General features: G+C 41.9%; 1 protein-coding gene across 1 annotated transcript in view; it reads left to right on the top strand.

Moving 5' to 3' along the window:
• The window catches only part of CSF2RB (colony stimulating factor 2 receptor subunit beta), a 70,272-nt gene extending 44,255 nt beyond the window's left edge, over window positions 1–26,017 (top strand). Inside the window, exons 8-14 of the mRNA XM_089681948.1 lie at window positions 1,161–1,321; window positions 4,346–4,476; window positions 4,948–5,140; window positions 5,910–6,000; window positions 6,216–6,285; window positions 10,290–10,375; window positions 25,061–26,017. Of these exons, the coding sequence (XP_089538074.1) occupies window positions 1,161–1,321; window positions 4,346–4,476; window positions 4,948–5,140; window positions 5,910–6,000; window positions 6,216–6,285; window positions 10,290–10,375; window positions 25,061–25,808 (1,480 nt within the window). The 3' untranslated portion in view covers window positions 25,809–26,017. The remainder of the gene's footprint in view (window positions 1–1,160; window positions 1,322–4,345; window positions 4,477–4,947; window positions 5,141–5,909; window positions 6,001–6,215; window positions 6,286–10,289; window positions 10,376–25,060) is intronic.
• The last annotated feature ends 220 nt before the right edge of the window (window positions 26,018–26,237 follow it).

The raw sequence follows: 26,237 nt of genomic DNA, 5'->3' as shown, positions 1-26,237 counted from the left end.
ATAACATGTCTATACTTACCTGCCGTGTGCAGTGGTTTTGCAGAGAGCAGCCTGGATCCTCCTCTTCTCGGGTCCCTGCAGGCTCTCCTGGCCCCTCCCTCCTGTTGGGTGCCCCCACAACAAGCAGCTTACTGTGGGGGCACCCACTGCTCTGTGTGTCCATTCACAGCCCTACCCCCTCTTGCTTCTCATTGGCCTACTGGCTGTAATTGACAGCAGTGGGAGCCAATGGCTCCTGCTTCTGTCTCAGCCAATTAGAAGAGGGAGTCCCAGGATAGCCAAGACTCCAATGCACATCGCTGGTTTGAGATGGGGCTTAGGTGAGCATTAGGGGGGCCTTGGGGTGATGCTGCTCACAGAAGGTTTTTTACCTTCATGTATAGAATGCATGAAGGTGAGAAACCTTAAACCTTTAGAACCACAATAAATATCACTATTTACTCTATATAATTTAAAAAGGGGGCCCTTACCTAGCATATCCTAAACTAAGATACTTATTGTTGTTGCTACCTTATTGCTGCCTCTGTCTCTGCTTCTGCTGTGAACTTTGAGAATGATTTGCTCCACAACACATGCAGCCATATAGTTCAGTGGGGGCTTGTTTTGGAATTAATTTACTGCTTCTTAATATTGTTTAAATTCTTGACTATCCATAGCCTGGATATTCTTAGTCCCCTTTATCTGAGCACATTGGGCATTACTTTTATCATCTCTTTAAGAATAGTCTTTAAGAATCAAGCACATCCAAAGGATTCTGACAGGCCTTAATTGATGTAACTCCATATCAATTAAAATACAGATAGGAATTAATTGTAGTTGATTTGTTGATTCTGCTTTATATGTCTCTAAAATACATTAAAGTGGACCTTGCATTTCTGCAACGTCCACTTATTCTATGTGGCTCTCCCTTCCAAAAAGATTACAAAAAAAAACCACTGAAGGAAAAATAGTTTGCTAATATACTCACATTTACCCAGCCGCTTTAGTGCAGAGGACGATATCAGCCTTCTGCTGCCAAGATCCTTTGGAATACTGAGTAGATATTGCAGCATAGTGCAGGATTGTCTCCTTGTGAGATTTGGACTACTCTACATACTCTACATTACTCCAGGTTAATTTATTCTTAAAATGTACCGTGTTGTTTTTTTTTCTTTTTTTAGAAAGAAATCATGTTTTGCTGAAATGATTGGGACTAAAAACAGTGTGCCTTATGTACAGTACAGTTGTTCTCTGCAAGTACCTTCATCTAAGGCAAACAATTCCTTTAGTATCCAAGTAAGAATACAGGAGGAGGTGAAAACTTTGAAAGCGTGCAAGAATAGTGAGTATAGTTTTAATTATGTTGTGAATTATAGCCACTAGTATTAAGATTTAGAGGATGCATGGGTATAACAGAATTTTAGGGATTCACAGGCATGGGATTTAGAAAAATTAAGCATTTTATCCAAAATATTGCCACTGATGGTGGTGGAGTGAGTTCTATCAGTGCTGGGACAAAGTCCTATAGTACTAAAGGTATAAAAATGCTTAGCTGTACTACTCATCCACACCAGTCCTCTTCATATACAGTTCCCAGTGTGAAGATGCATAAATTCCCCCAAATTTCAGGCTTTTCCCTTGTTTAACAGAACCAAGGAACACAGTGATGGCAAGAGACCAATTGTACCATATCATTATGTTAAGGATGATTGCACCATCTAAGCCTGTGATGTTACACGAGAATTACTCCCACTAATAAGTAGACATTTGCGTTTTGTTTAATTACGATTAATGGATTTTTGGATGAAATTTTCCTTTCCAAAGTTTCCGATGTATACAAGTCTCTGAATGGACATAGTAACAAATGCCAATAAATCTTAAATCGTTATAATGAAATTAACGAATGCATTTGTTTCGATCGGATGGTGTCACATGATGCGATAGTACTTCAGGCCCATGGGGAAATTAATTAAGTTTTCAAATTTGTTCGCTAATTCAGATTCAAATAAAGAATAGATCCAAATTTCATTTTATTTAATTCAGACATACATGATACCAGTTGTTATTGTCCAGTTAGCTCATGTCATTTCTCTTGGTGGGTTGGACTAGTGCCTGAAACTATCGAATGCTTACAATTTGATAATTTATTAAATATACAGCAATTTCTCTGAAAAACTGCAAATTTTTTCCAATCCACCTGGACCAACGAATATATGAAAGAAGTGCCAAACGGGAAACAAATTCCAAAAACGAATCAGTTTAACATAACGAATATGGCAAAACAAAATTCTTCAAAGAACGAATGCATCCAGAATGAACATTTCTGGCATGCACATGTCTGTTAATAAGTTCCTAAATATACAGGTGAAACTCGAAAAATTAGAATATCGTGCAAAAGTTCATTTATTTCAGTAATGCAACTTAAAAGGTGAAACTAATATATGAAATAGACTCATTACATGCAAAGCAAGATAGTTCAAGCCGTGATTTGTCATAATTGTGATGATTATGGCTTACAGCTCATGAAAACCCCAAATCCACAATCTCAGAAAATTAGAATATTGTGAAAAGGTGCAATATTCTAGGCTCAATTGTGTCCCACTTTAATCAGTTAATTAAGCCATAACACCTGCAAAGGGTTCCTGAGCCTTTAAATGGTCTCTCAGTCTGGTTCGGTAGGAATCACAATCATGGGAAAGACTGCTGACCTGACAGTTGTGCAGAAAACATCATTGACACCCTCCATAAGGAGGGAAAGCCTCAAAAGGTAATTGCAAAAGACGTTGGATGTTCCCAAAGTGCTGTATCAAAGCACATTAATAGAAAGTTATGTGGAAGGGAAAAGTGTGGAAGAAAAAGGTGCACAAGCAGCAGGAATGACCGCAGCCTGGAGAGGATTGTCAGGAAAAGGCCATTCAAAAGTGTTGGGGACTTTCACAAGGAGTGGACTGAGGCTGGAGTCAGTGCATCAAGAGCCACCATACACAGACGAATCCTGGACATGGGCTTCAAATGTCGTATTCCTCTTGTCAAGCCGCTCCTGAACAACAAACAACGTCAGAAGCGTCTTACCTGGGCTAAAGAAAAACAGACCTGGTCTGTTGCTCAGTGGTCTAAAGTCCTCTTTTCTGATGAGGGCAACTTTTGCATCTCATTTGGAAACCAAGGACCCAGAGTATGGAGGAAGAATGGAGAGGCACACACTGCAAGATGCTTGAAGTCTAGTGTGAAGTTTCCACAGTCTGTGTTGATTTGGGGAGCCATGTCATCTGCCGGTGTTGTTCCACTGTGCTTTGTTAAGTCCTATTGTCCACGCAGCCGTTTACCAGGAGATTTTGGAGCACTTCATGCTTCCTTCCGCAGGCGAGCTTTATGGGGATGCTGACTTCATTTTCCAGCAGGATTTGGCACCTGCCCACACTGTGCTTGATTGGCCACCAAACTCGCCTGACCTGAACCCTATAGAGCAGTGGTTCTCAACCTGTGGGTCGCGACCCCTTTGGGGGTCGAACAACCCTTTCATAGGGGTCACCTGAGACCATTGGAAAACACATATTTCCGATGTGTAAAGAGCAGCTACTGTGTAGAAAGCAGCTGCTGTGTTGAAAGCAGCTACTCTGTTAAAAGCAGCTACTGTGTTGAACGCAGCAGTATTGGAGGTAAAACGACACTTCATGAATTATAATTACTGGGTAAATAATTTTATGGTTGGGGGTCACCACAACAGGAGGAATTGTATTAAAGGGTCGTGGCATTAGGAAGGTTGAGAACCACTGCTATAGAGAATCTATTGGGCATTGCCAAGAGAAAGATGAGAGACATGAGACCGAACAATGCAGAAGAGCTGAAGGCTGCTATTGAAGCATCCTGGTCTTCCATAACACCTCAGCAGTGCCACAGGCTGATAGCTTCCATGCCACGCCGCATTGAGGCAGTAATTGCTGCAAAAGGGGCCCAAACCAAGTACTGAGTACGTATGCATGCTTATACTTTTCAGAGGTCCGATATTGTTCTATGTACAATCCTTGTTTTATTGATTGGATGTAATATTCTAATTTTCTGAGATTGTGGATTTGGGGTTTTCATGAGCTGTAAGCCATAATCATCACAATTATGACAAATCATGGCTTGAACTATCTTGCTTTGCATGTAATGAGTCTATCTCATATATTAGTTTCACCTTTTAAGTTGCATTACTGAAAGAAATGAACTTTTGCACAACATTCTAATTTTTTGAGTTTCACCTGTACTTTCATATAATATGTGCTATCCTTATTGTTCGGTTTGAAAGTCCAGGTCGCTGAAGTCTGATCACAGACATACTACTGTCAGAATCTACATATTAGATTATCTTTCTTTGTCGCAGTTCAGACTGAGTCCCCTATGGATCTCAAAATAAAAGACCAATCAAAGGATGGATATACACTGAGATGGAGCCCACCAAAGGTTTACTATTCCACTATCCAATTAACATACCAGTTGTGTTACTGGAAGGAGGTACAGTTCTGCATAATATTACTGAATTATATTTTAATGTGGCATTTTCTCTAATATTATCCCAAGTCATTCTTTTGTATTTTACCTGCTTTTTCATTTGTTCTTTTCCCTTTTTCAGTCACCATACTTCAGACAGACAGCTGTTTCCTAGTTCCTAACATGCGAAAATTAGAGCTCTTGTATATGTCCATATATTAGGCGTACAGCTATACAGAGTAAATTATGCTTGTTGTTGTGGCTCCCAGGAGCCACAGCTGCAGTGTATTTTTGCCCATAGACATACATTACAAAAATGCAGTACGCAGCTATACATGTGCAAACGCCAGCACTCGAGTTCAGTCATCTACGAGCATATTTTACAAAACAAAAATTTTCCACAACAAGCATATTTCACTCTGTACAGCCATAATGCCTAATATATGGGCATGTGCAAAAGCTCTTACCTTAACCATTGCCCGTATGTCACTTCAGGGAGAACAAGAATGTCCTGCTTACTCATTGGTCAATGTCTCCGGCAATCCACCTGAATATTACTTTCCAGTTTCTAAACTTGAGGGCTCAACGAACTACAAAGCCAAGGTGCGTGCAAAGCCTGATGAAAAGTCTCTGTATAATGGCACATGGAGTGAATGGAGCCAGAGCTGTTCCTGGAAGACAACCTTCGGTAATGCCTGTGATTGTCATACTTCTTCTGTTCTTTTCACATTCATAATGTGTGTTGTTATTGACCCTACTGTTAGTTTTTTCCACTGTAAGGGCTTTGCTGATTCACTCTTTTGTGACAAAACAATTCAAAGGGTAGTTTCATTGATGTGTCCTTGGAGGATGCCTAAGATTATATCCTACACTAAGTTCACCCAAACCGTTGCATGAACGGGTCTGGGAGTGCTCAATCACTGACGTATATACTGTGTATACTATGCCATTACTCCTTAGCAGGATTTTAAATGTGGTTTGATGTCCTAAACGTATAGCAGTACATGAGACTAGATCAACACACCATACAAGTGTTTTCTTCTTACATTTGCAAACACCAAACTGTATAACTGTATAGAGCAGAAATAAATCAATGGTCCATGGGACACCAAAGCCTTTGTTAGAAAGCATTTTTTTTTACCTTTTGATGATTAAGAAAATAAGAAATGTAACTACTTAATAACTGAGGGTAAAGCAAATCGTAATGCCTCCTTTCATTTTAATGAGAAAAAAGTGCCAGTAGGAATAAAGTGACTGGACTTTCCTTCCATCACAGAGAGTTTGTAAAATGCAGGCACAGTGTGGATTAAATGCTGTGGTGGCCTGTGGAGATTTTCATCAGTTTAGCACCTTCAAAACAATAAAAATTGCTGATTAGTTGCCATTGTTTGTTGCATATTATATATTGCTTTTTGAAACTTACCCAGAATAAGATTTCATTTTTTGTTTTTTTGCAGTTTTAACAACAGACGTCATATGCATATTTGCCTTTGTAATCTCTGTCACTGTATCACTGTTTGCATTTTTTGCATTCAGGCATTATAAGAGGTGAGTGTAAATGGTAACAAGGAGCATTTTATATGCAAAACCACATGGGTGACCTCAAATTACATTATCTATATGACCAAGCATTGCTTGTGATCGATTAGAGGATTATGTGATCAATTGTTAAAGCTAGTAAAATGGTACCCTAAGGAGCACATTACACAGAACAGTGTTCATTTCTGAGCTAGCATTCTGAAAAAACTATGTTTCTTTTTCAGGTTGAAGAAAAGGTTGGATGATTCCTTACCCGACCCCAGCAAGAGCAAACTACTCAAAGGTCACTCACTAGTGAGTAAAAAGAAAAAGGCATACTGTGAGATAGAGATAGAAATAGAAATATGTATGTCAACTTTGGTCAGACAATGGTAACTTGGACTACAAAGTAGATGGGTATTTAGGACTCAATCATACTGCATTGGATGCAGAAAAACACCCAACGCAGTAGGTATCGATGGACATGACTCCTGTGGCTGGGCACCACTCTGGCTCTGAGGAAGAGGCAAGTCCTCGAAACGCGTTAGCCTATTGGATGTCTACACTCCCTATTGCGGACTGTTACTCAGCACGGTGTTGACTAAGCTGTTCTTTTATGTTGTGCCGTGACTTTATTGTCATTTGTGAGTACAACACCTACTTTATTTCTTATTAAACATTTTTTATGGTAATGCACTAGGCCTGTGCACCCTCTGTTTGTTCTTTCCTCATTCATGATAGGTTGCCACCTGTGCAATAAGTCCATCCGTGAAATTTCCTTGCTACTACATATTCCACTGTCAGCTGTTAGTGGTATTATAAACAAGTGGAAGCAACTGGGAACAACAGAAACTCAGCCATGAAGTTATAGGCCATGTAAAATGACAGACTGGGGTCAGCGCATGCAGATGTGCACAGTGCACAGAAGTCACCAACTGTCTGCAGAGTCAATAGCTAAAGACCTCAAAACTTCAGGTGGTCTTCAAATTAGCATAACAACAGTGCATAGAGAGCTTCATGGAATGGAATTCCTTGGCTGAGCAGCTGCATCCAAGCCTTACATCACCAAGTGCAATGCAAAGCATTGGGTGTGGTGGTGTAAAGAACATTGCCACTGAACTCTAGAGCAGTGGAGATGTGTTCTATGGAGTGATGAATCACGCTTCTCTGTCTGGCAATCCGATGGATGTGTCTGGGTTTGGCAGTTGCCAGGAGAACTTGGTTGCCTGACTGCATTGGGCCAAGTGTAAAGTTTGGTGGAGGGGGATTATGGTGTGGAGTTGATTTTCAGAGGTTGGGCTTGGCCCCTTAGGTCCAGTTAAGGAAACGCTTAAGGTGTCAGCATACCAAGGCATTTTGGACAATTTCATGCTCCTAACTTTGTGGGAACAGTTTGGGGATGGACTTCTGTTCCAACATAACTGCACACCGGTGCACAAAGCAAGGTCCATAAAGACATGGATGAGTTTGGGGTGGAGGAAATTGACTGGCCTGCACAGAGTCCTGACCTCAACCCTATAGAACACCATTTGGGATTAACTAGAGCAGAGACTGCGAGCCAGGCCTTCGCGTCTGACATCAGTGCCTAACCTCACAAATGCACTTCTGGAACAATGGTCAAACATTCCTATAGACATACTCCTAAACCTTGTGGACAGCCTTCCCAGAAGAGCTGAAGCTGTTATAGCTACAAAGGGTGGGCCAACTCAATATTGAACCCTATCAACTAAGACTGGAATGCTTTTCAAGTTCATGTGTGTGTAAAGGCAGGCATCACAATACTTTTGGCAATATAGTGTATGATTCATCAGACCAGGCCACCTCCTTATATTGCTTTGTGGTTCAGTTCTGATGCTCACATACCTATTGTAGGCCCTTTGGCTGTGGACACAGGTCATCATGGACACCCTGACTGGTCTGTGGCTATGCATCCCTATACACAACAAACTATGATGCACTCTGTGTTCTGACACCTTTCTACCAGAACCAGAATTTTAGCAATTTGAGCTACAGCTGCTCTTCTATTGGATCAGACTATGCGAGCCAGCCTTCGCTTCCCACATGGATCAATGAGCCTTGGCCTTCCATGACCTTGTCACTGGTTCACTTCTCTAGTTTTCTTTATTTGAACCACTTTTGGTAGATCCTGACCACTGCAATCTAGCCCTTGTCAAAGTTGCTCAAATCCTTATACTTCCTATTTTTTCTGCTTTCAACACATCAGCAACATGTACATTTGCTGCCTAATATATCCCACCCTCTTTCACCCACTGTAACAAGATAATCAATAATTCCATTGACCTGACAGTAGTCATAATGTTATAGATCAGGGGTTTCCAAACTTTTAAAACAAAAAGCCAGTTTACTGCCCTTCAAACATTAGGGGAGCTGGGTTGTGGCCAGTGGGAGTAGAAAATGTCCTGGCATCAGTGGGGCTAAACCATACCCTAGGCTTTGTAGTCAATGGGAGGAGCAGTGCCCCATCGTTGGTGTCAGTGGGATAATTAATTCCTAATTTATGGTATCAGTAGAAGGAACAGTGCACCATTGCTGGTGTCAGTGGGAGGAACAGTGCCCCGTTGCTGGTGTCAGTGGGAGGAACAGTGCCCCGTTGCTGGGGTCAGTGGGAGGAACAGTGCACCGTCATTGGGGTCACTGGGAGGAGCAGTGCCCCGTTGTTGGAGTCAGTGGGAGGAACAGTGCCCTGTCATTGGGGTCAGTGGGAGGAACAGTGCCCCATCGCTGGGATTAATAGGAGGAACAGCGCTCCATCATTGGGGTCAGTGGGAGGAACAGTGCCCCGTCATTGCGGTCAGTGGGAGGAATAGTGCTTCATATCAGTGGAAGGAAAAGCAAGCAAAGGGCAACATCCGGCCCATGGGCTGCAGTTTTGAGACCCCAGTTATAGATGATCAGTGTATACTTTAATTATACTTTGGAAGAAATGATGATCCAATTATGACATTACTACTGGAAAAACTGAATCAGGCTGTTGACCATCACTCCCTTTCTGGATTATCAAATAACATTTAGGGTCTCTGATCATGGCCCATTGACTTTTTTTAAACTGTCTTAATAAGGTTGGCCTTCTATTTATGGGCTTAAAATATTTGTCTCATAAAATATTTCTGTATTTCTGTAATCCAAGCATTACCAATTTTTGGTCTATATGTCTTATATTAGTATACTTTTGAAGTCTAGGTATTTTCTAAAAAGGTGCAAATATGAAAAACTACCACTCCTTTGTACAAAGGACTTGACTTGAGCTTTAAAAACAATGTATCTATCAGTGGCATCACTATGGGTGTGCAGGGGGGTGGCTCGCTCACAGGTGACAGCCGCCAAAAGGGTGACAACCAGGAAGGGGTCTCAGGCATCCTGAGGGGCCCAGCCGACCAGGCTCCAAACATGGCTGGAGCCCCCTCCCCCCCAGAATGCTGTGCTTTTCAGCTCCTCCACTACTGACCAGGCCAATTTAGCAGAGAGGAAAGGGGACGTTGGTGGAGGCAGAGAGGACCCACAGCACTGTGATCTGTAGAAATTTAAAAAAAAACTCCCCAGCCAAATAAACTATTTCTTCACTTTAGCGATGTCTGTTTGCTGAATCTATGGGGATGTCTCTGCTGGATTGGGCTGTCTCTTTCCTAAATATGTGGGGATGTCTTTGCTGGATTTGGTCATCTCTTTGCTGGATTGGGACTTCTCTTTGCTGAATATATGGGGATGTCTCTTTGCTGGATTGGGCTGTCTCTTTGCTGAATATATTGGGATATTTCTGCTGCATTGGGTCACCTCTTTGCTGGATTAGGCTGGCTCTCTCTTTTCTGGCCTCCACAGCATCCTTGCTTGCCCCTTCCTTGACCCTCTCCATCAGTGAGGGAGGAAAACTGAGGGTGTAGAAAAACACTGGAATGTTAGTCAGGTGTATTTGCTTTGGAAGAATAAATTACCTCTAATGTTGGATCACACATGTGGAGGCTGCTGTATTATATAAAATTATTAGTTTTGTTTTTTACATTTTATAATGGGTTGTCTCAAGATTGTGCAGAATTTTAAAAGGTGCCTTGACTGAAAAAAGGTTGAGAAACCCTGGGTTAGATAGTATACCCAGCTGATCTGGAGCCTGGGGGGGTGACATCATGTTTTACAGCACCAGGTGACACCAGCGTTAGTGACGCTACTAGTATTTATGTGTACGAGTTTTCGTAGTTCCTAGTTTTGATAACTCCATGGATCTAGTGGAAGGACAATCACATATGTAAATATTGTAGTGCACTTAAAACATATTTATATGGAAATGTTGCTTTGTTTTTTGTAAGGGATACTGGAAACTGAACTTGAGCCCATTCATACATCAAGACTTTTATGCAGAAGAGGAAAAACCTTCAATATGTGTTCCGATCAGGTGAGAAATTATGACCCTTTCTGTATTTTATATGCCTGAAATATTTTTGAACATATACACCACATGTTTTTGTAACTGAATCCTTGTTAAAGCCTACTTGCACCCAAAACTTTTTTTTTTTTAGTTTTTGAAAGTGGGGATAAGGTTACATTACTGTCAGGTTTTTATTTCCAGAGACTAGAAAATGAGCTGAGTTTCTACTGGTGAATAAATAAGGTTTTTCAGAATTTTGACAAATTATACAAACTAAACAAACAAAAACACAGCTATAATAATACACTGTTGACATTAACTTGAGGGCTGGACTAAAATTGTACATATGGATACTTCTCAGGCAATGTGAATAAAGCGTTGCAGAAAGAAAATTTTTAAATACAAGAGGATAAAAGTCAAAATTGAGAGGAAAATAAAATAGAAGGGATAATTGTAAAGGGAAGGGGGATTTCTGACCTGCATCATGCATTAATATTCATGCCATAGTCTTCCTGTACACACGTGTGTAAATATAACTTTTGCTGTAGCACATACTATGGCAAGAAGTGAAAAAAAAATCCATAAGTCCCTCCAAAACTCATACCAGACCCTCTTGACTTGGTATGGATTTTAAGGGGGTACCTCATGGAAAAAAAAAGTGTGAAGTCCCCCAGGAAATCCATTCCAAACTCTTGTGTCTCATACAGATTTTTATGGGGATGCCATGCATTAGGTCCCCCTAAAAATCTATACCAGACTCTTAATCTGTAGCCTGGTATTCACCCCCTCTTCTGAACCATATCAGGCTATATGCTCTCAACATTGAGGGTACCTTATCATGGTGGATCCTCTTGGCAAAAGCACAAGAAAAGGGCCTCTTCCCCACAACCCTGGCTGGTGATTGTGGGGGGGGGTGTGGACAAGGGGCTTATCTGATTCTGGAAGCCCCTCTTAACAATAAGAGGGACACCAGATACCACCTCCCCACAGACAAAATAAAATGTAGCCTGCTGCCTGCCCACTCACAGAGAAAAAACTTGGCACTTTTGACCGATCGCAGTGATACTCACAGCCGAATGTCAGCTCCCCGAGCTCTCATCAGCTATCTAAGAGAAGCGGTAGGGATGACATATTTGGGCAGTGATTTCACTGCTGCCTCTTTGCTTACATGGTGGGGATTCATAGTGATATCAGCAGTTCCTTGGGATGCAGTGGGTGCAAGCAACCACTACTTCCTTGGGAACCACTTACAGCCTGAACTTATATATAGAAGCTTATATATAAGATGTTCTAGTCCTGCTGAACAGGGGGGTCAAACAGGCAAAAGTTTGGGTGCCACACACCCAACTGTCGGTTCATCCCTACTGTGCATATACACATCTAACTTTGCTGTCATGCATTTGTGCACATGGTCCCAAGGTTTGTGTACTGGCCATTGCTTGAAAGCATTTGTTTGATTAATTTGGAAGGATTTTTTTCTTTATTGATCCAACTATTTTTCAATTCTACAACTGTTTATTCTAAACGTAAGAAATTACGAAACATCTTTTATGGAAGCCCTATGCACCAAAATGTAGTCTAAATGAACCACAATTTGCTTATAATATGGTAATTAAGCACCACTACTATCCGCAATAGTGTGCATCTCATCATCCCCTGAGTATAGCCATGTTTATGTACCACTTTACAAAAAAGTTTTGTATGATGATGGCTGGAGAGGCAGAGTAGGCCCTACTCATCCTTGATGACAATGTTGGACTGTGTTTAGCAAATCAGGTAATTGTAAGATCCAGGGTGTTTTATTAAAGGCTATAGTGCTTGTAGCCAAGCAAAATACCATCTCTTATCAATAAAATGTTTTTTGTTTTCTTCCATAAAGTTTTATGATATGCAGAGAATATACATGTCACATAGTGAATTGCATATACAGTGAACAATAAGAAGAAATTAGGAGACATGTTTCCAATAAAATGTTTAATGTCATTAAATGATGTAAGAAAAAAAGTAAAGCATTAGCTTATGGTGTCTGAAAATGTGCTGTATACAAACTGCTGAATGTTAAGAAAATATAGTGCCATTTTCTGGAGTCTGTCTATATACTGCCAGCACCAGGTGTCTGAAAAATAGTAGTGCCAGCTGTTCTTTTAAAGCACCTAGTCAATGATTAACGTCAATAAAATATGGTGTGTCAGAAACATACATAGTCTAACTGTAGTTTATACATGTTTCAAACTCAAAGTGGAACTAAAGCCTAAAAATGGTTGGAGACGTCTTCTGACTTCTCCTTCCTTCTAGCAATCTTTTTATTTTTTTGTGTGAATTGCCTGCAGCAAAGTGCAGTACAGTGTACACTGTCTGGCCATTCCTGGCATCTGTAAGCTGATAATGGAGCCAGAATAGTTTAACGTCAGCATGCATGTACAGGAATTACATTAGCAGTGGCTGACCAATGGCTGGAGGGAAGAAGAATAGGAGAAATTGTCAGCAGTTGGGACAAAGTAGCAAGGGAGATCACAGACCTGTCAGCGTCAGAGAAAGAAACACTCAGAGTTAAGTCTGCCATGGTTTACAAGTATGCTGTGCACAGTTGCACATTAAGCAAGAGCTACCACTCCCCATAATACAGTTCATGTTTATCTTTTTCCAATAGTATATAACCTTTGTTGTAGAAATATATATTTAATGGGCAGCACAGTGGCTAAATGGTTAGCACTTCCACCTGGCAGTACTAGGGTCGTTGGTTCGAATCCCAACCACAGCACCACCTGCCTGGAGTTTGCATGTTCTCCCTGTGCCTGCGTGGGTTTCCTCCAAGTACTCCAGTTTCCTTCCACACTCCAAAGACATGCTGATAGGTGAATTGGCTCCTGTCTAAATTGGCCCTAGTATGTGTATGTATGAATGTGAGTTAGGGACCTTAGATTGTACACCCCTTGAGGGTTAGGGACTGATGTGAATGTACAATATATATGTAAAGCACCCATGGCACAAGAGACAGCAGACATTTTTCTTGAAATTCTGTCTCTGATTGAAACGCCATTGGGCCTGAACATAGCAGGCGGGGGGAGGACGGAGAGCAGATAAGTAAGTCCTCTTCTGATGATTCACTTGTGTGTGTAATTTGTAGACTGAGCTACTGAGCTCTATAAACAACTGGGCAAAAATTTATAGGTAAACACAAAAAATGGGCATGGAGATCTACCTGCTTACAGTATTTATCAAAATCATTATATTAAAAACTCCATATTACTCTTTCAACAAATATATTTTATTTAGATTGCTATGGTTCTGAACAAAGAAAAGAACGAAACACTATTTTTCAGTTTACACTCCACTTTAAATGAAATATAACACCATAAAGGGGACAATGCCTATATACCCTTAGTTAGCCAACTCCAGCATCTGCTGGCACTTAAATTGTGGTCCCGCAAGCTGGAAAATCTTTGTGCAGGGTGAGACTGAGGGTGTCATTGTCATGTAGTTTTGACAGTATGGTGTGAGTTTATCCCATGTTTGTTACCTGTTGGTGGCATATCTAACCTGTTGTTTGTCAGATACAGTATAGGTGGTGGGATCTGACCAGCTGTTGTAAAAAAATCCATTGGAAATGAAAAAAAAAGCCTTTCAACACAGGTCTGTAGTGCATTTGCCTAGCTGACATTAATCTAAATTTATTATGTAATGCGGTGACTATGATATCATTCTTACTGACACAACATGCTCCATATTCACCTATAACCCATCTACGTTGCTTTTGGCCTCCATGTGCCTTCAAACCAGCCCCTCTGTACAACGGAAACAGGGCATTTTTTATGTGGCTTTGAGGACTACATTGAAAATACACAAATCCCTAAATAATTTCTCCAGTCTATTCAGCCAAAATTAAAGATCAGCAACTACAAAAACTGTAGCTGCTGACTTTTAATAAACAGACACTCACCTTTCCAAGGATCTAGCACCCAAGCCGGTTTCTTCACCAGTATTCAGTCTCCGGCACCAGTACCTTAACTGTGGGAAGCCAGCTGTGACTTTTTGCGGCTTTACAGTCAGCTGCCCAGTCGCACTGCACTTAGTGAATAGTTCTGCAGCCTTCTGGGACCTCTGACATGTTCCAGAAGGATGCAGGCAGTGAGGGGGAGGAGAACTTCTGCTTAAGACCTGTACCTGTCAAAACCAAGTAGACGCCCTTTCCCCCCACCCCTGAAAAAAAATATGTGCCAAAAGTGAAAGAGGAGGGAGGGAGGAGGAGGAAAAGTGGAACATCCCCTTTAGGGTGAAGTCTCGCTTTAAAGTATAGGCTTGGAACATGTGTTCAAGATGTACATGTTACAGAACAAGGTACCAAAGGATATGTAGCCCACCACTGCAAACTGCAGTATAGCACAATATACCACATTATCCATCCCAATATGGACTTGTCAGCTCTCCCTGACAGCTCCACACTAACAATATGTAAAATATGAGCCATATACCCCCCCCTCCCCCAAACCAAGCCTATACAATAAAGAAACCACACCGACGTTTGGAGTTATCCTTAATTCTACCTCCTCCAAAGACCGACAACTGCCAGGCTGCTATGACAACCACATAAGAGCAACCATGACCATCAATGGGGAGGGAGAGCAGGAAACTTCTTTTTCACCATAGAATCACTGGCCAGACTCTGGCGACTCACCACTCCCCGTTATGTCTTGAGACCACTCCCAACATTTGCCATTACCAATCAGGTAAGAAGACACATTCGAAAACAAAACTGCCTTTTAACCTCCTCCAGGTTGACCCCACTATTCACCCTGTCATGCCTGTCCCTCTGCCTATATATGTACAGTATGCATGTGTGTGTATATATATATATATATACAGAAAGAAATGTTAAGCCCAGGAACCCCACAGCAAGGCTGAGGATGGTAAAAAGTAGGACACTGCTGTGACGTCAACGTGTCCCGGACATTCAGACACCGCTACATGGAATTACCAATCAGCCGTGCCACACTGGATCTGCCACTGCAGTCTTTTTTGGAGTGCGTGACCAACAGCACCATACAGCCAATCAGGATCCATCGGTATCAGTCCCCATATCTGGAGCGTTGAGCTTATATTAATGGCCCAGGTTGTGTCCACATTGGAATTCATCCTTTGGATTGTGATTGCTCAGCCGAGAGCTACACACCTGGTGACTCTTTTCAATTGCAAGCAGCGAGAGGCTGTGCTTCATTATATACTCCCCCACAGGTCACTGTCATGTGTGGCTGCCATCTATCAGTGCTGGATTTTTGTTTATCTGCCGCTGTCAGTGCTATCATTGCCATACTTTACATGATTTGATTGCAAGTAAAGACCATCACACAGGATTATGTGTGTCAGCATTGGGCATATACATCCTCAGATTGGTGGACTGCCATAACTATGATCGCTTGGATTTTTTACGCTGATATACAACCTACCTGTGATTATTCAGGGGCCCCTGTGAGTTTGCAACTCTATACTGTCATTCAGTTGCAGTGATATTGCATATGACATTACATTCAGTTAATTCTATGAGGTCTGCAGCCTACATAGCCCCATTTTCATGTTATGCATATTCCAGTGTGAATGGCAGGTATGTTTGAATGCCCAGGTGGGTGATTTTATGATATGACAATGTTGTCATTGTGTTTTACTTTTGTGGAGGTACTATTTTTTGCCATATTGATATCTTACAGTGTTCAATAAATAATTTTCAAAGCCACAGATTTTTTCTCTTTGGGATTTCTTTTCTTGTGGATCCTTTACCCCCAAGTGGGTGTTTGTGTAGTGTAAAAAGGCAATGACTTTCCAAACCCTATGTCTGCAATTAACTGAAACTATTTGAGGGAACATATGAAATGTAGGAGGGATCTAGCTAGGACAGTTCTAACTAGGGACACAAAATTGTAGCCTACTATTTGCTGCCCCTTTAAAGTGAAACTACTGTATTGACGCACTACAAAATAATTTATATGATGCAGTCTGGCAATGGCATTTACAGTAGTTTTTTGTTTTTCTGAGTCCCCCTAGAACATATTTATTTAGTTTTATTACTTGTTGATCCTGCCAGTAGAATAGTTTTTTTTATTTATGTTTAATTTCAAAAAGTCAAGTTGTCCAGCATATGTTTTATTTACAGGGGTTGGAACAAATCATCTAGCACTGACAGGGGTGCTTACAATGATCATCCTTTATTCATGCGGTTTAAATGTTATTTTTTCTCAAAAGATGATTAAAAACTGTTGCTGTAACTTGTTAGCTGCAGTTGGGCTTTAATTTGCCTCCTACATAGATTTCATTCAAAACTACCTTCCGTCTAAGCCAGTGGTTCCCAACCTTCCTAATGCCGTGACCCTTTAATACAGTCCCTCATGTTGTGGTGACCCCCAACCATAAAATTATTTACCCAGTAATTATAATTCATGTGTGTCGTTTTACCTCCAATACTGCTGCTTTCAACACAGTAGCTGCTTTTAACAGAGTAGCTGCTTTCAACACAGCAGCTGCTTTCTACACAGTAGCTGCTCTTTACACATCGGAAATATGTGTTTTCTGATGGTCTTAGGGGACCCCTGTGAAAGGGTCGTTGGACCCCCAAGGGGGTCGCGACCCACAGGTTGAGAACCACTGGTCTAAGCCAACTCTGTCCTACAACTCTGCTGTGCAATTTCTCTGCAGAATGTCATGCTGTAGACTGTAGCCTCTAATGGAAAGTTGGTTCAAGGAGAATTTAGAAAAACAAAAACTGCTCTTACTGCAAATGACAGACTGTACCATGTATCACATTTTTGTTGCCCATAGGTCTACTTTCACTGTCCTAGGAAGTGGGGAAAGGTTTTTAGATGACTAAGCAGATGATAGGAAGCAACCTAACAAGAAGATGACAGAACCTTGGGTGTAGTAGTTTAAAACAAAAAAAAAAAACAGCTATTGATTCGTCCATGAAACATTTCTTGGCAAAAAAGTACCCTTAATAAGATTCAATAGAGCAAACCTTTTAGATAGCTGTTATCCTGCCAACAAACCTATAATAAGCTTCACCAAAGCAGCAGCTTTAGGAATAAAGTGAAGTTGCACTAAAGGAAAATTATTGGACTTTCCTCCTTAAAGTGGTTGTAAAGGCTCAAGGTTTTTTACCTTCATGTATTCTATGCATAAAGGTAAAAACCTTCTTTTTTGCAGCAGCACCCCTAATACTTACCTGAGCCCCATCTCTATCCAGCGATGTGCACAGGGGCCTCAGCTGTCCTGGGTCTCCCCTTTCTCACTGGCTCCTGTTACTGTCAATCACAGCCAGTGAGCCAATGAGGAGAGAGTTGGGAGAAGGGCAGAGGCACACCTGTGTGTGAATGGGCACACAGAGAAGCAGCTCAGGAGCAAGCCTGCTTGGGTACCCTCATAGCAAGCTGCTTGCTGTAGGGGCGCTTGGTAGGAGGGAGGGGCCAGGAGTGCCAGCAGGGGACCTGAGAAGAGGATTGTGGCTGATCTGTGGCTGATCTGTCCACAGTCACTGCACAGAGCAGGTAAGTATAATTAAATAATATTGGTTTACGTGAAAGTTATAGCGTTTACAAATAGCAGTATAGATACTGGAATTTTTTTTTTCTTTCTACTAATAATGGCGGTAATCAGCGCCTTATAGCAGCACTGCGGCGGACATTCTGACACTGAGGGAAACTGACTTGGTGTCACTGACATCCCAAGTGACACCAATACAGTGATCAGTGCTAAAAAAAAAAAGCAATGACACTGTACTAATGGAGGCCATGTCAGTGTGTCCGAGCCGACAGGGAGGAGGACTGTTGATAAACAAAGCAGTCCTCCTCCCCGTCGGAGATCTTCGGTAATCACGGGGTGCCGGCGGGGAATAACCGGCCAGGACCCGGTGATTGACAGCCGCAAATGGTGCAGGTAGGACATGCGTGCCCCCTACCCGGAAATACTATATCACGTATTTATACGTGATTTTGTGCACCCCTGCAGCATTATTTCTGCTATAGGGTGGCAGGGAAGTGGTTAATTAATGACAGATAAAGATATCAAATGTAAAACAAATAATATTTTGAAAATATAATAACAAACTTAGCTATAGATGCCTCTTAAAAAAACAGTCCCACCCGTTTTTCTATGACTTGGCAGATGATCAAATCAGACGCATGACCATTTGGAAACTCGGGCACTGCCCGAGGGCCCAGGGTCAGTAGGGGGCACCATCAGATGCCCCTGGTACCTTTTTCATAGGCTTTTTTGAGTATGGGCAAGGACACAGGGGCCCCATGATCCCCTATTGCCCGGGGGCCCCATGAGTTGTCAGTCCGCCCCTGGACGCATGCAAGTGCAGCCCTGGTGAGAGACTAACTTGCTCCAATTTTGACTGTGGTATACACAGGACTTTTTGGTAGTAATAATGACCAATCATAACTCTTGGAAAGTGGTATTACCTTTTCAGGAAGATAGCACACATTTCTTCAGTTAGTCAGTTCAAAGTAATGGCAATCCTATAGCATTAGGTCATTTAAGGTAAAACCATCCCTATACCAGGCTTGGGATGCATTCTTGTGTATTCTTGAGCCATAATAAGGAACATGAAATATCTCCATCAAAAGCAAACTCGCTCTTCTATCCATGTCTCCATGCTTTATTATGTTGAGAAATCACTTTGAAAAATGTATTTCAAGCTGAGACCATCTTGAGTGAGAACAGAAGATAGCATAATGGTACAAAGGGGTCAAGCTGGAGCTCCACTCTTAACAGGAAACATGTAACCTTCACTCTACCTTTTTAAAATGAACTTTAATGGACACATTAAATGGACACATTGTTTGCTGTTGAGAGCAGAGCTCCTGTCTGCAGCCATAACAAAGAAATGGCTGCAGACAGGAGCTCCGCTCTCAACAGGAAACATGCGACATCCACTCAAAGTTTTTTTTGTCTTTTTTTAAAGGAAAAGTTCACCTTTTTAATAAAAAAAAATAAATGCCCATTTTTTGTGCAGGCACAAAATGTGCATTTAAAATTTGTTTCCGGAGCCTCTAAAGCATAGCACCAGCGATCGTTGGGGCAGTGCAGGTCTCCTGCAGACCTATCAGTGTATCTGTATGCGTGCACATTGTATGGGCAAGTAGATAATCATCCCCAACCTCCCCAAATACCACCCCTCTGACAGCCCCTAGCCCCCTCTGGATTCCTAGGCTTCTGGTGTAGCATGAAGATATGTACCAACCATAGGTACCAGGCACCTCTTCGGTTGCAAGGCAAGTAAGGACTTAACCCGCTCGGCTGTCAGGGTGTAGCATGAAGATCTGCAGCTTGGCGCTCGGGTTATTTTGCCTGAATCTGGTGCATGCACAGTTGCTGTAGGGGATACATAGTTTCATGGAATACACATCTTCATGCTATACCAGTACCACAGCAATCAGGGGTTAATGGAGTGCCTGGCTGTCTCAGGGTCTGAGGCACACAGACATCCCCAAATTCGGATCTCAGAGCACAATGATCACTGTGGGAGCCGAGTGCAGCAATCATTGTGCCTTGCAGCTCACACTGGAGCACCACTCTAGACAGGAAATGTGACCTCCACTTACTCAAGTTGTGTCTATTGGTTGTTTGTTACATTAAAGTTGATTTACCTGCAAAAAAATGTGCATTGTTTTTTGGAAGGGGTCAACACAAGTTCTGATGTTTCCCAGGCTTGTCTGGGCTCTGCCCTCCACCCTGTGCTGCTAATAAAAAGGGGGAAGGCTCTGCTCAGGGGGCTTGGAGCCATGGCTACATGGGAAGAAGAGCAAGAGGTTGATCATGAAGATGTAGCCACTAACAACCTGCAAAGCACCCTCTGGGGATGTCACCTGGACCAGGACATTCCCATATTATGGACTACTGCCTTGGGAAGGTGTGCATTGGCCAGCCTGTGAATAGTTAGTTATGAAGAGACTGTTGATGTAATATTGGACTGTCATGTTGAGCGTGTCCAGTATAGGTTAACTGTTCAGTACCTGGTCTGAAGTTATTGCATGGTGCAAAGAAAAGGGCCTGTGTTATACACACGAGGAGAAGCGGAGTACATAAAGTTGCTAAGAATAACCATCGTAAAGGAATGATTTGACAGCCAGACATGGAAGTACAGTACCGGCAAGGGTGACATGTTCTCTGCACAGCGAGGGGAGCACTTCGCTGTTTACCTCCCTAGTAGTCGGTGATTCGGTTAACCTGGACCAAATTCACGTGGCAGAGACCTTAGGGAACTAGCTGCAGATATGGGACCCATTTTATCTAAAACTAAAAAAAAATGTTGCTGCTTGTAGAAACACATTAATGTTTAACTGCAATACAGCATAGAAACAATTCTGATCTAACAATTTAACACTACAACCTGTGTAAAAACTAGATTCTTTTAATCTACAGTAGCTGCCACAAAGAAATGTCAGTTGTAAAACTGCAACTCTCTTCCTTGCCACCGCCACTGCTTAAAATGTCTGTGAGTTTTAATTGGTGGGTTGATGCAGCATAGACAACATAATCAGAAAGAGGCATCTCTCATAGTTTAAACAAGGTCACTGTTTTAACAGCTAGTCTTTCTGCACAAGGTGGAGGTTTTCCAGCAATGGTATTTTAAAATGATAGAGAATCAATAGTAACTAAATTTAATAAAGTGCATTTTGCTATGGGATTTGAAATGTTCAGAATGATTAAATAAATCAGCAGCAATGCCATTAAAGCAAACCTATTGCCTGTGCGTAACAATACATTAAAAATCAACTCCAGGCATCAAGTAAAAAGCTTTTTGTGAACTGCTAATGCTGTTCAGAAAATATTGCCACTATATCAAAGTCCTCTCTGTTTACCTTATTTGAGCCTGATGTCATTTTCTTATTGTCAGACTGTGCAGGACATTCATAAACTGGGGAGGACAATAGCTTCTAGCCAACCATTCTGGCTCGTTTGACACATGAATAGTGACATCAACAAATCTCATTCCAGATCTGGTGAAACTAGTAGTCATAGGCAACAGCACCTTAGATCTCACACTGAAGATATACGGCTGTAGGTACAGGAGTGGCACATTCACATTGCTATTTTTCAGGAGAAATTCCAGACTCAGGGTACATACACCGATCAGCCATACCATTATGGCCAACGACTGGCAAAGTGAATACTATTTATTATCTCATTACAATGGCATCTAAAAAAGGGTTAGGACATATTAGGCAGTAAGTGAACATGTTGTCCCCGAAATCAAGCAAAAAGCATAAGGATTTGAATGCCTTTGACAAGGGCCAGATTGCAATGGCATGATGACTGGATCAGAACATCTCCAAAGCTGCAGCTCCGGTGGCATATCCCTGGTCTGTATTGGTCAGGACATACCAAAAGTGGTCCAAGGAAGGAAAACCAGAGAACCAGCACCAGGGTCAAAAGTGTCAAGGCTCACTGATGCACATACAGAGGAAAAGCTTGCCAATGTAGTCTGATCCAATTAGACTGACCATTTGGAAACTCGGGCACTGCTCGAGGGCCCAGGGTCAGTAGGGGGCCCCATGAGATGCCCCTGGTACCTTTTTCATAGGCTTTTTTGAGTTTGGGCAAGGACATAGGGGCCCCATGATCCCCTATTGCCCGGGGGCCCCATGAGTTGTCAGTCCGCCCCTGGATCCAATAGAAGAGCTACTGTAGCTCAAAGTGCTGAAAAAACTAATGCTACTTCTGATAGGAAGGTGTCAGAACACACAGTGCATTACACTTTGTTGCATATGGGGGCATGTAGTCACAGACCAGTCAGGTGCCCATGCTGACCTGTGACCACAGCCCAAAGCGCCTACAGTGGGAATGTGAGCTTCAGAACTGGACCACAGAGCAATGGAAAAAGATGGCCTTGTCTGAAAAAATTCAAAAATGGTTTGAGGAACACAAGTTCAAGGTGTTTACATGGCCTCCCAAATTTCTAGATCTCAATACAATCAAACACCTGTGAGATATGATGAAAAAACAAGTCTGATTCATGGAGGCCCCACCTTGCACACTACAAAACTTAAAGGATCTGCTACTGATTGGTGCCAGATACCATTGCATACCTTCAAAGATCTAGTGGAATCCATACTTTGAATGGGTTATGGTGTGTGGTCATAATGTTATGGCTCATCGGTGTATTTGAGGGTACTGTTAGTAAACAACATTTCTAAAAGTTTACTATAACCGCAAATCTGCACTTTTTCAGTTCAGATCCAGTTTAAAAGCATGATGATCTATTAGGCTTGTAGAGTACCAGAGGAATTAATCAGATACTTTGGCTATTTCCTTCATGCATACATAGACTGCAGGACTTGGATTGTTCAGAAACGGTGGCCTATTGGACCACAAGCTTGGAATTAGGCTCATGTTACAGTGGCAGGGTGTCCCACACAGCACAGAATCACAGAGGCTCAGCTGCCACTTTACCTAATGGAAGTCTCTGATCAAAACATCATAGTGAAGGAGCAACACCATAGGAGAAACTAAGTGAACTCCTAACAATTCTGTCACCAGTGACATGATCATAAGTTGGATATGAGCCTTAGGCTTTCCCAAAGGACAAGAGTACAGGAAAATAGGAGATTTTACACAGCATTTTAACGTGATGTGATATGCTCATTCAAAGGCCGGATATAAAACAAAAGTATTTAATACAGAAATACTGAATTCAGGTCTAAAGTACGGTATACAGACAAAGTTTTTTTTTGTTTTCAGTCAACCAGTGGGTTGAATGTAAAAAAACTGGAGAGATTCCAGCTTCCACACAAGTGATGTGGATGCAAGGAACACCCCCACTTCACTATTGTATTCTTACACCCCCCTCAGAAGGTTGAGCTGGCCCCGCCTACAAATGTATTCAAACAGGGCCTATCTCTCTCAGGTATATACCCTGCTAATGCCTGGGAAAAGGCAGGGCCGCATTAATGCCAATGCAGCATTAAGGCGACACCCCAGATTAAAAGCGAGCTGTACACCTGGTGCAGTTGTATCACAACTTGTGGTTTACTGAATGAGCCACACTATCTTATGATACATACACCTCTACAGAATGTAACATTTCGAAGGGAACACTGCAGAGCTATGTCCGGTTCCACTGATTCTTCCTATCACCTCTCTCCCAGTAATAGCGTATAAGTCCTGTCATGAGCCCAAGTGGACCCCTCTGCATGCATGACTTTGACTTGATTAACGGCTCCTATATCTGCAGCTAGTTCCCTAAAGTCTCCGCCATGTGAGTTTGGTCCAGGTTAACCAAATCACCGACTACTAGGGAGGTAAACAGCGAAGTGCTCTCCTCGCTGTGCAGAGAACATGTCACCCTTGCCGGTACTGTACTTCCACTGTCTGTCTGTCAAATCATTCCCTTGCGATGGTTACCATTAGAAACGTTATGTACTCCTCTTCACCCCGTGTGTGTAAAACAGGTCCTTTTTTTTGCAAAATGCAATAACGTCAGACCAGGTACAGAACAGTTAACCTTTACTGGACACACTCAACACGACAGTCTAATATTACATCAACAATCTCTTCATAACTATTTATTCACAGGCTGGCCAATGCACACCTTCCCCAGACAGTAGTCCAAAATATGAGAATGTCCTGGTCCAGGTGACATCCCCAGAGGGTGCTTTGCAGGTTGTTAGTGGCTACATCTTCATGATCAACCTCTTGCGCTTCTTTCCGCGTAGCCATGGCTCCAAGCCCCTTGAGCAGAGCCTTCCCCCTTTTTACTAGCAGTACAGGGTGGGGGGCAGAGCATAGACAAGCCTGGGAAACATTGGAACTTGGGTTAACCCCTTCCCACCTGGGCGGCCAGGGATATTTATCTAGCATAGCAGTAACAACACTGTAGCCAATGGGTGATAGAACGCTGGTTTTCCAGCAGGGCTATTCAACAGAAGCAGGTCTAACAAGCATCTTCTACTGAACAGACAGGTCTACACACATACCAAAATTGGCTTGTTCCTGCCGAATTTGGATACATCTATACCCAGCTTAAGGAAGAATTAAATCCCCGAGTCATATATCTGTGCTCCATCAGCAGCAAACTTTCTATGCCTGTGTTCAGAACTAATGCAGGAGGTCACAACACATAGCGAGTTTAAACACCAGGCTGAGCAGACATACTGTATGTGATATATGTAGATTTAAAGTGGTTCTAAAGCCTGGCCATTTTTTACCTTGATGCATTTCCTGCAATAAAGTAAAAATGTCACAGTGTTTGTATTGCCCCCTCCCCCCCCACTTTATACTTACCTGAGTGAGTCCTATTTTGATCCAGAGCTGTCCCCATCTTTGGAAGCTCTCTCCTCTCTCTCTGGTCACAGAAGCCATTGGCTTCTGCTGCTGTCAATCAAATCCTGTGAGCAGCAAGGGGGCTAAGCTATGCTGTGTGTGTGTCTATAGTTGCATCTTTCTATAATTTAACTATATTCTACATCAAAATGGGAAAATAAGACTCAATCACATTCATTTACATAGATGAAACATTGATAGATGAATACAGAGACACAATGTCTTCTGCTGAAGAAGTCTTAAATAGAAGTGACATTACTGTGACTCTCAGCGATTTCCTTTTATATCATGTGCCATTTTCTTATGTTATTATTATAATTATTGAACCTATATTTTATTTTATAGGTATTTATTTTGTCAATGACTGTTTTCATGTCTTAAACTTTCTTTGAACATTTGCAGTCCAGTAGCAACACAGTCAACGTATGAATCAGCAGAAGAATTGGTGACAGAGAAAGCTCTAAATTCTGGTGTTTGTCTGCTGAGATCTAATTTATTACCACCACCAGCAGAGGAGAAGATCATGCCTGACCAGAGCAAATGTGAATCTCTGGACACTGGAGGGAAAAGTGGCATTACTACAATGCCTGCATCAGAGGATATGAAAGGTCTTTCTAAAAAGAGCTATAATGGACCGTATCTGATGTTCACTGGTGCTCAGTCAATGTCAAATTTAGTTTCAAATGAAACAAAGCATCCAGGGTATTTTAGCCTCCCTAGATGCCAAGCTGAGATATTTAATCTTCCTAAAGAAACCACCCAATCATGTAAACCTCAGCCACCAGGGGATCAATTGGGTTATGTGATTAGTATGGAGAAACCACTTTCTGTTCAGCCAATGCAGAATAATGTCAAGAACTCTGCTCCTGATAACAAATACTTTGCAATCCCTGCATCATCTAACTTCCAAGCATTGCCAGAAGGACCATTGATGATGATTAACCCTGATGGATCTGGGCCACTCTTGCTGAAGCAAGTTGGAGATTACTGTTTTTTCCCTGGACTTCGTGGAAGCCAAGAAAATTTAGAAAACAAAATGACACCAGCCACTGAACAAAACCAGCAAAATGCACCAGAAGACCCGCCTCTACCTGCTGTACAAGCATTCAAAGTCATGCAAAGAGGGTATCTTGCTTTGCCACATACTTAGAATTACACTTGACGCTTTTTAGTACTTTGCAATAGATGTAAAAGTTGTTTTTGTACTGTAAGAATATTACCACAAACCTTGGAGTTTTGGGATTTTCAGTGCTTATGGCAAACATTTCTGTAGCTGTCTCGCCATAATTAATGCACTGCTGTAACCTTGATAGCAGAAAGCTATTAATACCTCAATAAAATTAGTCCAGTGCTGATAAATTTTTATGACGTACTTGTATTTCACTGTTATTTTGTGTTATTAGCCACAGACTGTCTTTTGTCACAACACATGGCCCAAAACAATGAGACTACCTTCCTTTGAGGTTGTCTTTATCTCGCTTTGGTTACAGAATAGATTACTGGATAATTTCCATAGATCAGGGGTGTCTAACATTTTGGCTTTCCTGGGCCACATTGGAAGAAGAGGAAATGTTTTGTG

This window comes from Staurois parvus, unplaced genomic scaffold (assembly GCF_062004578.1).
Source record: "Staurois parvus isolate SC_StPar_1 unplaced genomic scaffold, SC_StPar_1.0 ptg000282l, whole genome shotgun sequence".
Classification (NCBI taxonomy): domain Eukaryota; kingdom Metazoa; phylum Chordata; class Amphibia; order Anura; family Ranidae; genus Staurois; species Staurois parvus.
The sequence above is the reverse complement of the archived record's forward strand: the minus strand, read 5'-3'. Positions and strand labels throughout refer to the sequence as shown.